The 13,983-nt window shown below is 43.0% G+C and overlaps 3 protein-coding genes across 3 annotated transcripts; all 3 read right to left on the minus strand.

Annotated features, from left to right (window-relative positions):
• Window positions 1-1,136: 1,136 nt before the first annotated feature.
• On the minus strand, window positions 1,137-4,317 carry LOC117738017 (zinc finger protein 13-like). The gene is made up of 4 exons (XM_034544285.1): window positions 3,450-4,317; window positions 3,078-3,199; window positions 2,816-2,924; window positions 1,137-2,203 (listed from the first exon to the last, which is right to left on the minus strand). Exons 1-4 carry the CDS (start codon window positions 3,838-3,840, stop codon window positions 1,221-1,223), a joined length of 1,605 nt encoding a protein of 534 aa, XP_034400176.1. The 5' UTR covers window positions 3,841-4,317; the 3' UTR covers window positions 1,137-1,220.
• A 165-nt stretch (window positions 4,318-4,482) lies between these two features.
• LOC117737115 (zinc finger protein 37-like) lies at window positions 4,483-9,596 on the minus strand. The gene is made up of 5 exons (XM_034542800.1): window positions 9,204-9,596; window positions 8,195-8,589; window positions 7,875-8,002; window positions 7,320-7,380; window positions 4,483-6,872 (listed from the first exon to the last, which is right to left on the minus strand). The coding sequence occupies exons 2-5, from the start codon at window positions 8,583-8,585 to the stop codon at window positions 5,599-5,601; spliced, it is 1,854 nt and encodes a 617-aa protein (XP_034398691.1). The 5' UTR covers window positions 8,586-8,589; window positions 9,204-9,596; the 3' UTR covers window positions 4,483-5,598.
• Window positions 9,597-10,516: 920 nt separating this feature from the next.
• On the minus strand, window positions 10,517-12,449 carry LOC117737122 (macrophage migration inhibitory factor-like). Its single transcript, XM_034542806.1, has 3 exons — window positions 12,231-12,449; window positions 10,962-11,134; window positions 10,517-10,795 (listed from the first exon to the last, which is right to left on the minus strand). Exons 1-3 carry the CDS (start codon window positions 12,336-12,338, stop codon window positions 10,729-10,731), a joined length of 348 nt encoding a protein of 115 aa, XP_034398697.1. The 5' UTR covers window positions 12,339-12,449; the 3' UTR covers window positions 10,517-10,728.
• Window positions 12,450-13,983: the final 1,534 nt, after the last annotated feature.

Consider the following 13,983-nt stretch of genomic DNA (forward strand, 5'->3'; position numbering starts at 1 on the left):
TTTTCAAGGGTGTTCTAATCATCCATTAGTCTTCTAAGAACACAATGTACCATTAGAACACTGGAGTGATAGTTGCTGGAAATGGGCCTCTATACACCTATGTAGATATTTCATTAAAAACCAGACGTTTCCACCTAGATTAGTCATTTACCACATTAACAATGTATAGAGTGTATTTCTGATTAATTTAATGTTATCTTCATTGAAAAAAACAGTGCTTTTCTTTGAAAAATAAGGACATTTCTAAGTGACCCCAAACTTTTGAACGGTAGTGTATATATAAAGGCCAAACTGCAGGGAGAGAAATTATGTTTTGCACAGCAACCAAAAGGACTCAAATACTCATTTAGATGTTGCCTCATCAGCACATGCGTATAGGCCATGAGAGATGTGTCATGGCAGTGCATGCATCAGGGAAAACGATCTGCAAATATAGGGCACATGGTTAAACATGCTGACTGCAACACTTGTATCACAAATCTATTTGCAATGATGTCCAAATCCAATTATATCAGTCTTGTGTATGTTGACATTGCCCCCTAGTGTCTGGCAAAGAACAGTGCAACAATGTTAGACCATACTGAACAATATATGTTGTTGTATATTTTTTAATTGTACCTTGCAAAAACAGAATGGAGAAAAAAACAACGCGGTTATGTACTAGTTGCAATAACACGTTTCCATTTTTCAACACCTTAAAAAAAAAAGTTTCAGGAGCAGGGCAGTACATAAGCAGAAGGAAGAGACGTACTATCCAACCTCCGCATGCCCCGACTAAATCTAATACCAACTGGACTTCATTGGATTTAAGAAAAACAGTATTTTTCACTTCAAGCAATGAAAAGGTGCTCAGATATGTTCAGTGACTTTTCACTGATAGGGAAGAACATTATTGGAGAATAAAGTCATCCGAGAGAAAGTTTATTTTCGGATAACAGTAGATAATATTTCTCCTTTATGGATAATTATATCCAGTCATTTACAATACAGTTAATACAAAGCTTAACATTCTGACATTAAATTAAGACACTTAAATAAAATTGACTTTGACGATGTATTAACTTTTTATAAAATTTGATGGTGGTTAATCTTAAAATTTCCCCATATGAAATTTAAAAAGCAAACAAACAAACAAATAGTGTTGAGAAATAAGTCACGGTTTCCTAAGGTTTATTTTGCAAACAAAATGAAAGTGCAGAGCAATGACTTTTTCAAACTTTTCAAATGGGATTAGGGCCAATGTCGGGCTCCTGCTGTTCATCCATGTAGTAGGGATCTCCTTGATGGACTCTGTGATTGTGCACCCTCAGGTTCCCCCTGTGGGCAAATCTCTTCCCGCACTCTGTGCAGGCAAAGGGCCTCTTCCCCATGTGGACGTCCCGTTGGTGAGCTCTCAAGTTGCCGCTACGGGCAAAACGTTTACCACACTGAGCGCAGCCAAAAGGTCGCTCCCCCGTATGTGTGCGAGTGTGCACAGTAAGCTCAGAGGGAGTGAGGAAGCTCTTGTCACAAAACTGACATGGATGCAGTCTGACTCCTGTGTGGCGTAACAGGTGTCTGCGCTGGTGGGAGGGGTAGGTGAAACACTTGGTGCAGTATGGGCAGGTGTAAGGCCGTCCATTCCCTCCGCCGGCAGCGGGAGGGTGGCTCAGCGTGTTTGTGTGTCGCAGCGTGAGCAACTGTGAATTGGACTGTGGTCGAAGAGGGTCTCTATTGCTGAAGGTAGTAAGCCGGCGCGTGTGATTGATGGGGCCTCTCCCACCCCTGTCATCTCTGGGTCTCCATGGTGATTCTCCAGAGGGGGCTTGGGGCTGAACCTGCCGAGCCCCCCTCTGCTCCCCGCCCTGGCCCGAGTTCTGATTGGAGTTGTGGTTTTCAGGCTCCTGGTCCAGGAAAGGGAAGGAGCTGTCATCATCTTCGTTGCTGGTCTCGTCAGAGACAAAACCTGGTCGGAAGCAGGGTGTGTCTGTGCCAGTGCTGCTGCTAGCCGGACCAGAGCAGCTAGTGCCATCCGTCTGCAGGTTCTCCAGACCGGACACCCCACCTTGTGTGGCGTTTAACCCCGGTAACCACTCCCCTGGTTGAGCTAGGCTTGGGTCAGGCCTGGGGGAGCAACGTCCGCTCTGGGAGATTGAGAGAAAAGGGGTGGAGGCTTGATCCTGGAGAGATCTGTGGTCGGCACCATCCTGATCCCAATGAGACACTGCAGAGAAATTTGGGTAAAATGGAACATTGATGCACTATCATCTCGCCATCTATAGTAAAACTCATTTTAATTATTGTTATACTTAATAATTAGGCAATATGCTACTTCACAATGCGTCATAGTTTATTAGTCGATTTATATTTTGTATTAAGAATCTGAATCTGCAAAGTAGCCTAACTAGTAATTAGCTAGTATGGTCAAATACATGTAGGGAAGTTAGAGATATAACATTTCCCTTGGAGATGTAGTACTCTGGTAAAATACAAGTACCTCAAAATTATACTTAAGTATAGTAATTGAGTAGCCTAAATGTACATTTCCCCCATTGTTAGAACAAGAGCACAACATTGTTAACAAGTGTACAATGTCCTTCATAGATCTAGCCTCTTTATTTTTCACTACATTTTGCCAGATTGATGAATTTAAAAAAGGTAAAACATGTTCTTCCAGGGGAGCTCTAGAGGGTCTGAGGTCCATCTACCGTAGTCTCGCAAAATCCTGTGGGAAACACTGGATACCTTTGCACTCAAAAGAGTTGCAAGGCCATCTTGCTCTAGTATTGAAAAGCTAAATAGTCAATAGCAGGAATATAATATTGTGAATTCTTACATTTGACCTTGGCTTGTGTGCCAGCGATCTGCCTCTGGTCCCGAGCAACGGCGCTTCTGTCTGGGACTTGGACTGCGACAGACCCAAGAGAAGGTCGAGATCTAGCACGCTGTGGAGAATAAATAAAACTGGTACGTAAGACAAACAAAAGCCAACCGCAAAGGGCAGTTACTACTATAACTGGATGCTCCAAAATAAATGATTTTTTTCCCCCCAGTTTTTATTGGACAGACAACGTTTGAAACAGAGGGCAGGGTCTGACCTCGTGTTTTACTGAAGCGCCACGGTGGCCGGTGACCTCTTCTTTCAGCCCACTGAGGCTCTGGCTACTGAGTCCTTCTACTGGGTTTGAATGAGAAGACAAATCCTTTCCCCCATTCAATCCTGTGCAATAAAAAAAAAGTACATCAATGCATGAGTAAAGCCTCTGGTGCAAGTTCAGTAGCCTAGTGATGATAGGACAGAAGGGCAACAGATGTCACGTGTACAGAATGAACGTTACATAGGTGACAACACATTCAGAATTAAAATAAAAATTTGACCTGGACTACATGTTCATTTTTGTATACTCTCCTGGCCAAAGTAGTCCATGAAATGAACGCATGACTGAGTATCAACAGGTGAGCTGTATTACCTGATCCTGCCAGGGTCTGCTGCCTCAAACCGCCCTCCCTGTCTCCGGACGACATCTCCCCTTCCTCGCTCCCTCCCCCCTTTGACCTTTGCCTCCTCTCCAGCTTGCTTCGGAGGACGAAGATCTCCTCCGTTCTCTGCGTCAGCTCCGCCTGCTGTTCACACAAGCTGCCCTCGAAGATCTTGGCGATCTCGCACACAGCAGCCGCCAGCAGCGAGTCCATGACGGCGGCCAGCTGAGCGTGGAAGGCGCTCCTCGCCGACTCCATCGTCTTTTGTTTCGGTGATAATGTTTTAAAGAGTGTACTGTTGTCCTCCGGAGACAGTTGAGAGGCGAGGATGCCAACGTGACCACTGTCCACTCCTCTGCCCTTACATCTGTAGGCTGCCATGAGTTGGTGCCATGTTAAGTAGCTAGGTCATTTCCAATAGATATAACTATATAACTGTTATTTCCTTATTAAACAATCTCACTTAATTTTAGTAAAATATTATAAAGCTATGATGCCAAGGCTTTATCTGATAAGCTAACGCTACTGTTAGTTACACATAGCGGCAATGTAGACAGTTTGCATAGTATAAGAACATAGACATAGTAAACTTCTAGCTAGCGACAATACAACATGTTGTTAGCTAGTTTTAGAAGCTAACGTGTCAACAAGGGAGCCAGGGAAGCGGAGCCCTGAAGCTAACTGTGTGCGTGCAATGGAGACCACCAGACACGCGGGTCGGGGATGTCTCTCGGCGGACCGCTGGTCAGACACTGTCACTGGCTAACATTTGATCCATGAAAGCACGTTCAAAGATGCGGCGGCTCGTCGTCCAGCTAGCAGGTTGATGTCTGTGATGTGACGAGAGTTCCAAGTCTCGCGATAATGCTGCGGGATTCGGATGCCGCAGGAATCAATGGAGATCCAGAATAGATGTGTGGCGCAGAAAAGATGGACATTCAGAGTTGGAAAATTAATGCTAGTAGAAATAAAGAAACAAAACAACTCTCTCATTAATATTACTCAATAAAATCCTTCAAAACAAAGTATAAAATAGGGCTTTTATTTGGGGGAAATGTCAACAATGTCTAAGTCTAGCAACACAATTATACTTTATTTACCTGTATTATAAAAAGGGTTGTAAGTTCATCCCATGTGGATACATGTGTACAACCAATACACCCCACTCAATAAAACAACCTTCATAACAGCTGAAACTGTGAAATGTTAACTTTTGTTTGGGCATATTTAAGGACTCAAGCATCCGCCAAAATAACAATAATGTTGAATGCAAGACATCCTCAACAATGTAATCTTTTCAGATATCTGTAAAGTAACAAGACATTCTATAAAGATGAGTTGCTTGGTCTCCACAACCAAGCAAAAAAAGATTGTTTGCATGACATGGTTTTGAATTCTGCAAAAACTTGGAGACTTAAAAACAACCAGCGCAATCTGTGATTAAGGCAAACGGTAGACAACTTTGTACAGACAACTTCAAATTTACCTTCAGTGAACAGAAGGTTGGTGGATTTGGGGGTATTCTGTGTAATGTGAGCGAACAGATTATTAACAGGTAGTCATACAGCTTCTACCAAGGCTTTTCTTTCAGTGTTTGTTAGACCATTGCGGCCAATACTGTAGTCAAAGATCAAGTCTACTTCAAGGCAGTGGAGCATTGACATGACCTTGTTCTGTTCTGCATTAGCCAGAAAGATTTCTACCACATTTTTACCAGAAAGGTTTTTTTGTTGTTGTTTACATTAGTGAAAAATCCAGAATGTTAAGAAATATTTGGCTCAACTGTTAAAACAAATAAATATTAAAAAAGTAAAACAAGGGTACTTGGTGAGGGACTAGAACCCTTAAAGTATCAATGGACAGAGACACTGATGTTTTAATATATGTGCTCTTACTTTAGATTGAAGTTGATTAGATTGAAGTTATGTTGAACTTGAACTACATAAGATTTGTTTTTCTCTCCCATTACAGGTTTTGCAGCACTCTTTAACAGAGGTGGGGAATACTGATGAGGTTTCTTTAATTATCGTATTATAACATCTCTGTGGGGGAAACCCCTTCACCAACCAGCCAGAGCATAAATAACATCCAGTTTTTCAATGTCCAGAGGCAAGTGGTCCCAATTGGTGGTACACTGACTTACTTATGGTAACGCTCCATGTGGTTCCTGAGGCGACCTTTTGTGAAGAAGCCCTTTCCACAAAACGTACAACAATTAGGCCGATCTTTGTGAAAATTCGACAGGTGGTTAACGTACTTTGTTTGACAGGAGAATTTCTTTTCACACTTCACACACTGGGTCACCTTGAGAGGATTAGGACAGCTTTTCTTGTGCATGCTCAGCTGCCCACGAGAACGAAACATTGCAGAACACTGGTCACATTTCAGGGGCTTCTCACCTGTGTGGGTGCGAAAGTGTTCAATCAATAGGTATTTGTTTTTCGAGACCCTCTGGCACAATGCGCAGACGAAACCATCAGGGCAGTGCGTCCCCATGGTTCTCCATTTTGAACTCTGCCCCGGATCTGGATTGCGAGCTCTCTTAACTTTGTTGTGGTTGATCGCTTCACTTGTGTCTTCCCTTGGAGTCATCAAATCCTCACCGCTATCTTCAGGCTCCTCTGAAGGCTTGATCCTGGCATGGTTTTCATTTGTCTCACTGATATTCGTCTGGTCTTTGTGCATTCTCAATATGTGCTTTTTGAGGGCCTGATTAACGCGGAATTTCTTTGGACACACGCTGCAAAGGTATGGCCTCTCACCAGTATGAACACGCTCATGCTGTTTCAGCATCCAACTGCTGCGAAACACCTTGTTGCAATGTACACAGTGCTTTTCGGCTGGCTCATCTTTCTGGATAGATGCTTTACTGTTTTTGTTAGAGGAAGCTGTGCTTTCCTTCTTAGCAATGCACTGTTTTTTGCCCGATGCAGTCAAGTTTTCTTCATCACAGGACTCAGGTTTTGGAGGGTTAGTGGACTGAGCTTTTTTTGCCAACAATTTCTTGAGTTTTCTGCAAGTTCCTTTATGATACCCAAGAGCACTTGGAAAAGGGAACTCCTTTTTGCAACCGTTGCACTTCTTGTGTGATCGTATATGCACATCTCGGCCAAACATTGTATCAAATTCTTTCTTACAAAACTTGCAGGAGTATCGTTTTTCACTGTCATTTTTCTCGGCCTCCCTTTCTTCAACCTCAGCTGCTGCGATTTCCCCCCCCTCTCTTTTGCTCTTCATCGTACTGCCTTGCTCTTTTCCTGTCACAGGTCTCACTCTTCTTCTAGGACCTGCACCGTCTGTCGGGTCAATATATTCCTGTTTGATGTCCTGGATCAATTTCTTCATGTCGTTTCTCACCGGTGGACGTCGAGTTACTTGTTCCTTTTGTGTGTGCCTCTCATTTAATGAAGAACCTGTGAAATATAAACATAGCAAAAAATGTTAACTATAACCAAGTGAAAAGCAGAATATTGGACCGCACATGCCTACTTTCACCCCTGCTTGTGTCATCAATGTTTAACCATGTGTATATTGTGCAAATCCCAAAGAAGATACTGTGGTGTCAGCCAGGCACAGCGCGCATATCTGACCCCGAGTGCACAAACTATTTTAAACTGCTGGTACACACAATGTATGCAGGTGCTTGTCTGCCCCTCAATATATTGGTAAAAAAGCAAGTACTGTATATCACCGCCTGTATCCTGGGAAATCCACTGACAACCATGAACAGTTTTGACTAGAAAAACATTTCTAGTGAGAAAGTCCCAATATAAACTTTTTCCAGTGTGTTTTGTGGATTATCCAGACTAGGGGTGACACTTTTTGAAAAGTGAAATAATAAATTAAAAAAGGAAACTCACCTCTCCTGGATCTCCTGAGACCCTTTTTTTGCTGGTGGGACTCAATGTCATGCTTAACAACCTGAAATAAATAACCCAAAGAAGTTGGTTTAATCCAGTATTATCTTCAGTGGTTACCAATACAAAGTATGAAGAGGATATGTACATGCAGAGCTGTGTCTGCATCAGCAATAATAAGTGAGATGAACTTTGAATCTTCTGAGACATTCGAGAACTTTGTCTAAATACAAAGTGTATATTGTAGCTCCTTATAAACCCAGTACAGCTGAGGAAAAGCAAAATAATGACTGGATTGGTGCCGACTCCTCTCGCATGTCCTGGATATATATCCAATATTTAACAGAGGCTCTGCACACAAAACTTATTTTAAGCACAATCCCCTTAAACCTACTGTCATCAACACAACCACAAAAGAGAGTGATACCATTGATAAATATTTGAGCCTGCCCCCTATAAATACCATAAACAATCTGGTTATCATCAGCAGTTTTCTCTGCTGGTTCACAACACTTAAACTGAAATGTCATCACATCAGGATTCTGTTTGGCTACACACCTCTTGCTTGATGATCTGAATGGGCCAGAGGGCAATGGACAGCGGGCGCAGTTTTACACTGGGACAAAAGCCTACTTCTTTCTTGGTCGCGGTCTCGAAGCCCAGGGGAGCACACCAGTCATCAGGTACTGCACAAACAAACAAACAAACAGTTAAAATATAAGACATGGGATATTGTGATCTGTTTGACATTTACCTGTGTGCAGTTAAAAGGCTTTCTCTGAAACTGGTTACTATTTCTTTCTATGATGTTGCTCTTAACTATATTAAGTCATACTATTTCTTACACGCAGCATATTGTGTCAAGTGCTTAACCGTACATTCAAAATCAATCTCAGGAACATCCGAAGTTTGTTCAGGGCCACTCAGGACATCTTCAGGCTCGCGTTTCTTCATCTCCGTTTCTCTGTCGCCTGCACGCTGAATTTCACTCAGCCTAACCTCTGCTCCCTGCAACTTTATTTTAAGTTGAGCAACCTCTTCTCCTTTCTGTGCCAGCTCCATTTGATGGTCATGGAGACTGCTCTCGAAGATCACCATTATTTCAAACACTGCTCTCCTCAGGACCGAGTCCATGCTTGTGGTCAGCTGGGCCCTGAACGCTCTCATCAGAAAGTCAGACATCTTTGAAGGCGGTTGGGAGCAGCTTACAGATGTTTTAGATCTATGCCTGTTGTGTGATGCTGTACTGGTGCCTTCCCAACACCACATGCACCTAAAAAGAGAGATTAGAGATTAGTTCGGTATGCTTCACATAGGAACACTAAACCCAGGACCCCCCTAACTGCCCACAGCCTTTAGAGGGGGTAAGGTTTCAAGCATATGACGACGGACCTGTGATGGTTTAACTCAAGGAGAAACCAGCAGACACACACAAAGTGGGCAATTCATCAGCAACAGCACACACACACACACACAGACAGACACAGACACAGTAAGACTGTTTGGATGTCAACAATCCCAACGTGGCATCATTAGGCATGACCATCGGGATTTAGCGCCAAGAGGAGCCATTAAATGCGTACAAAATAACGTCACAATTAACAACGGTGCTGACTCACTACTGAGGAATGAACCCTGGATGAATAGCCGGTCATCGTCCTCTTTCTCCATTACTTCCCAGTGAACGCTAGCCATGTACAGTAGCTAATACGTCGCGTTAAATGGACAGACAGCAGACCAGTCTTTCGGTGGCTGCTAACGGTACGCACACGAACACATGACTAGATTGTATGTTGATATACCACGAGATGTTTACGTGGTTGTTGTTTACATTGTTGTATGACGTCCACATGGTGGGCAACTGATCTATCTATGCGGAATACTGACCGTTTGGCGCGAAGAGAACTACAGTAGTTCTCCGATGATTAACTTCATCTGAACCACAAACACTTTCCTACACGAACAGTTCAACGACTCATCCACATCTGGCCCCAATGCGTAGTCCGCCGCATCTGTGTATTGTTAGTTAGTTAGTCAACGTGCAGCAAACAGACGCTAACGTGGAGATGTCCATCCGCCATTTTCACTCAACATCCACAAGAGGGAGGGACAGGTGACGTCAGTAAAACGTCACTATTGCTATCGTGCATTACTAAGCGTATACTTGTTGTATCGTTTAGTATTTTTTTATTTTAAACAATATAAATGGGAAACAATATGGTTGTCCAAATAGTTGGTTGGAATAGGTAACGAGACATGTTCTCTCCGCGCATGTGCAGCGGATTGAGTTGCTTCGCCGGGCGGTTGTTGTAGCAACCAATATGGTACAGAACGAGAGTAATCAAGGAAATTGTTGGTGTTATAAATACGGTAATTCAAGTTATACAAACAAGTTATAATAATCTACTGTCATGTATAAGGAAACTAAATATATTTAAATATAGTGTTAACCGTGGTACATACATATATATCGTGTTCAATTGAGAATAAATCACTGTGACTTTCAAAATCAAACGTAGAGAATTTAAGAGCGGCCCTTGAAAGCAGCATTTGTGTTCTATTTCTTCAGGTAGCTGGAACAAGGTGGGGAGTTGCAGTTACATGGTATGATGCAATCTATGTTGTTCAGACCAGGTTTACAAACGGTTTGCATAAATAATGTCTCTGACAGCTTGTTGCTATAGAACTACTTCATGTCACACAATAAAAAGATTCAGCGGTAAAAGCAACCTGCACCATGTATACTTAATCAAATATATTTTGTCAATGCAAAAAAAAAAGAATTCTGACTCCCCCTAAGATAATAAGAAATCAGTAATGCAAATCAATTTGAGTATTGATATTAACAGTCCCACGTTGTCCACAAACACCAGGCAAACAATGGTTTCATAACATGGACACACACTTGGGACAGGCAAAGGTTGATAGGCTTTCAGTTGGGACAGACACAAAGTTAAGCTGTACAGTAGATAATTGACAGATCTTTTTCATATCTTTGGGCGAAAAGTAGGCTTCTCTGTCTCAGAAAGTTTCTTTAATGTATTCCTTTATAAATAGTTCACATGGTTCAGAGGCTCAGCGAGTGGCAAGACATGATGAAGCCTGGTATTGTGCTTGTCTGCATTGAAAAGTGTTTTCCGGAGTTGAATCTAATAAAAAAATACTTTGTCAGACAGACAATGAAGGACAACAGAGATTAATTTATGTTCTGCAGGGTTTTCTTTATTGCACTTTATTGGGAAAAAATGGTCAGTGCAAAACTAAAGAAACCAACTAAGTGCATATGAGATTGCCATACATTATACTGGCCTTGCAATTGTCTTTGCATCTTCACTTCACCGTCTGTTTTAACTATGCTCATACATACAGGACAATACTGGATTTATCTTCTATTTCATGGGTTATCTCATTTTTATCCAATGGTAGTGTTGTTTCGGGCCACATTGACTGCATCCATGTCTACGAAGTTAATGTAAATCCTGAAATAGACACAACGAGATATAGTTTAATGAGATTGAACATTAATGTCAAACAAGTTATGTGAGACACATGGGTATTTGAGTCGGTGTGTTTCCGTCACCATGTTACCTTTTACTTATCGCATTATGTGCAGTAAATGTACTGGTTGCTGTGTGTGTTTGCTACCTGTCAGGGGAGATGCCCAGGTGTTTGTTGAGCAGTCCACATAGGAGCTTAGAGTATTGCTTGTTGTAATCACTGCCTATCTTGCCGATGCTGTGGAGGGAGCAGACTGCACAGGGGTCTCCCTTTCCTCCAAACATCATCATTTGGTCAGGGTTGACATGCACAGAAACTTTCTAGAATATGCAAGAGACGAAAAACGGAGGTCAGGACTTCTGAAAGAGTGACGTCATGAATCCAAATTCCACTCACTGCAACCCCAACCTGAAGATTTATGAAATTTCATTTTCCAGTAGTATTTCCCGACATAATGGTCTAGAAAAGATGATGATTAGTATTATTCTGGTGGATAAAAGTTTAAATGATCTTGACATTTACTGCAAAAAAAGATAAAAATTAAAAATGAATTAAACCTAATAACCCTTTTAAAATCAGCCTTCGAAACAAACCATGTTACAGAACTGCTTGCTAAAATCTCCCAACTACCAGAAACAAAAGGCAGTGGTAGTCTGACTACAATTCAAAACCCATATGTTAAATATGTACTCGATGTGCAGTCTATTAACTTTTATGATGCGTCAGAAAAACATTGGCCCATCAATGATACAAACTGTACATTTTGGTGGCAAAAAATATACATTTTAAACTTTCTAAAAGACTTCCGAGTTATATTTTAAATAAAAGTATTCAGGTGCAGCTTGTATGACACGATAGAAGATTTGCTTTTAACCCGATGGTTTGTATTGTTACTGAAGCAGTTGATTAATGATTTACCCATGCTATCTCTACATAGTTGGGAATATGTGTACTTGCATAAGACGCCTTACTCGTGTAATGTACAATCATTACTTGGCCCATCAATGATACAAACTGTACATTTTGGTGGCAAAAAATATACATTTTAAACTTTCTAAAAGACTTCTGAGTTATATTTTAAATACAAGTATTCAGGTGCAGCTTGTATGACACGATAGAAGATTTGCTTTTAACCCGATGGTTTGTATTGTTACTGAAGCAGTTGATTAATGATTTACCCATGCTATCTCTACATAGTTGGGAATATGTGTACTTGCATAAGACGCCTTACTCGTGTAATGTACAATCATTACTTTTAGCTGCAGCTAAATGGAAATCGGGCTTCTGGGGTTAGTCGTTGAAGCCCTCAGCAGTGAAGTGACCCCAATCGAGCTGATCCATATGGACAGAATGAGCCTTTAGCTTCACAGTGAACACAGATGCTGCGGGATAAGCGCGCCCCTGGCCTCACGTTACCTCGGCGGGTTTGCCTATAGCTTTGGCCAGCTCCTCCGTCGCCTCGGACAGCAGAGCCGCCGGCACCTCGCTCTTGGCCACGTTGGTGTTCACTACGAACATCGGCATGTTTGCTCCTCTAAAGTGTAGTCCTTCTCTGCTCTCTGCTGCCTACAAACGGAAGAGAATATTTCTCTTCCTCTCTTGTGGCGCGTGCCACCACGTGAAGAACTGACCACAGCGCCTCCATCCATCCTGGAAGACTCTTCTGTTGACAGGCGACACTAAACAGCCAGCAAGTATGTTCGTGTTATTTCCTAGTGGAATAAGGACGCCGCAACTGTTGCGATTGTTATTTTGGGGCGGGGGCCTGCGGTAGTTCCAGAGTGTAGGATAATTACGGTACTGGGCATGCGCAGTGCTTTCAAGCATCATTGAGCAGAGCTGAAGGAGGCGAGAAGGAACAGAGGAGATGAGAGAGAGAGAGAGAGAGAGAGAGAGAGAGAGAGAGAGAGCATACATTGGATGGTGCCTTCCTTTGTCTCCGTGGTGACTAAAAGTGACAAGGTGAATACAAAGTTACATGGTCTGATGAAATCTATGTTGTTCAGACCAGGATTACAAACGGTTTGCATAAATAATGTGTTCAACAGCTTGTCGATCATATTGTGTGATGTGCTCCTAGAACTACTTTATGTCCCGCAATAAAATAATTAATCCACTCCATTCTTCGATTAAAACATTTAGAGTAAAAAGTTGTATACAAACACATTCACTCGCTGTTGAAACATCCTGTACAATAGAAGAATACTAACTGAAATACACAACACTAAAAAGATATTAGGATCAAATGTCTTGCATATCATGGGCATACTTAGGCCCAGTGATGTGTATTGTATTTGTTTTGCAGTCAGCGAGAAATCAGTAATACAAATAGATTTGAGTATTAAAAATAACATATTCCACTATGTCAATAAACACAAGGCAAACAAATAGTTTCACATCAGCGCACACTTGGTCAAAAGGCATTCACGATGAAGCGGATTGCGCTTGTCTGCATTGAAATAGTTAAATACATTTAATATAATAATAAAAAATACTTTGCTTGGTTCAATAAACCCTGATGAATAGCAGCCCACGGACTGAAGCTACCTTGCCCGGACAAGGGAAACCGGGGCACCCTCCCGGAGCCACACCCAGGAGGGGAGCTCGTCGGCGAGCGTCTGGTGGCCGGGCTTTCGCCCATGGGGCCCGGTCGGGCTCAGCCCGAAAAACCACCATGGAGCAGCAGTCACCCTGTGGACCCACCACCCGCAGGGAGAATTATCGGGGTCAGGTGCTATGTAGACCGGGCGGCGGGCCAGGCGGGAGACCTGGGCGGGCCGGCGGCATAGACTAGCTCTAGGGACGTGGAACGTCACCTCACTAGCGGGGAAAGAGCCGGAGCTGGTGCAGGAGGTGGAGTGGTACCAGCTAGATATAGTTGGGCTCACCTCCACGCACAGCGTGGGTTCTGGAACCAAGCTCCTGGAGAAGGGTTGGACTTTGTCCTTTTCTGGAGTTGCCCAGGGTGAGAGGCGCCGGGCGGGAGTGGGGATACTCACGAGCCCCCGGCTCAGCGCCGCTGTGTTGGAGTTTTCCCCGGGGAACGAGAGGGTCCTTGGAACGCCTCGGGATCCCCCAGAATGAGCTGGAAAGTGTTGCAGGTGAGAGGGAAGCCTGGGTCGGCCTGCTGAACCTGCTGCCACCGCGACCCGACCCCGGATAAGCGGGT

The sequence above is a fragment of the Cyclopterus lumpus genome, chromosome 10 (genome assembly GCF_009769545.1).
Source record: "Cyclopterus lumpus isolate fCycLum1 chromosome 10, fCycLum1.pri, whole genome shotgun sequence".
Lineage (NCBI taxonomy): Eukaryota > Metazoa > Chordata > Actinopteri > Perciformes > Cyclopteridae > Cyclopterus > Cyclopterus lumpus.

Bases quoted from the DNA above. Each gene is read 5' to 3' on its own strand.
- LOC117738017 (XM_034544285.1), bottom strand. From the start codon at position 3,840: ATGGCAGCCTACAGATGTAAGGGCAGAGGAGTGGACAGTGGTCACGTT. The intron at 2,925-3,077 runs GTCAGACCCTGC...TATTCTCCACAG, and splicing joins GCGCTTCAGTAAAACACGAG to CGTGCTAGATCTCGACCTTC. The intron at 2,204-2,815 runs GTAAGAATTCAC...ATTTCTCTGCAG, and splicing joins CACACAAGCCAAGGTCAAAT to TGTCTCATTGGGATCAGGAT.
- LOC117737115 (XM_034542800.1), bottom strand. From the start codon at position 8,585: ATGTGGTGTTGGGAAGGCACCAGTACAGCATCACACAACAGGCATAGA. The intron at 7,381-7,874 runs GTGTGTAGCCAA...TATTTATTTCAG, and splicing joins TTCAGATCATCAAGCAAGAG to GTTGTTAAGCATGACATTGA. The intron at 6,873-7,319 runs GTGAGTTTCCTT...TATATTTCACAG, and splicing joins TCTCAGGAGATCCAGGAGAG to GTTCTTCATTAAATGAGAGG.
- LOC117737122 (XM_034542806.1), bottom strand. From the start codon at position 12,338: ATGCCGATGTTCGTAGTGAACACCAACGTGGCCAAGAGCGAGGTGCCG. The intron at 11,135-12,230 runs GTAACGTGAGGC...TGCATATTCTAG, and splicing joins CTATAGGCAAACCCGCCGAG to AAAGTTTCTGTGCATGTCAA. The intron at 10,796-10,961 runs GTAGCAAACACA...TGTCTATTTCAG, and splicing joins CTGGGCATCTCCCCTGACAG to GATTTACATTAACTTCGTAG.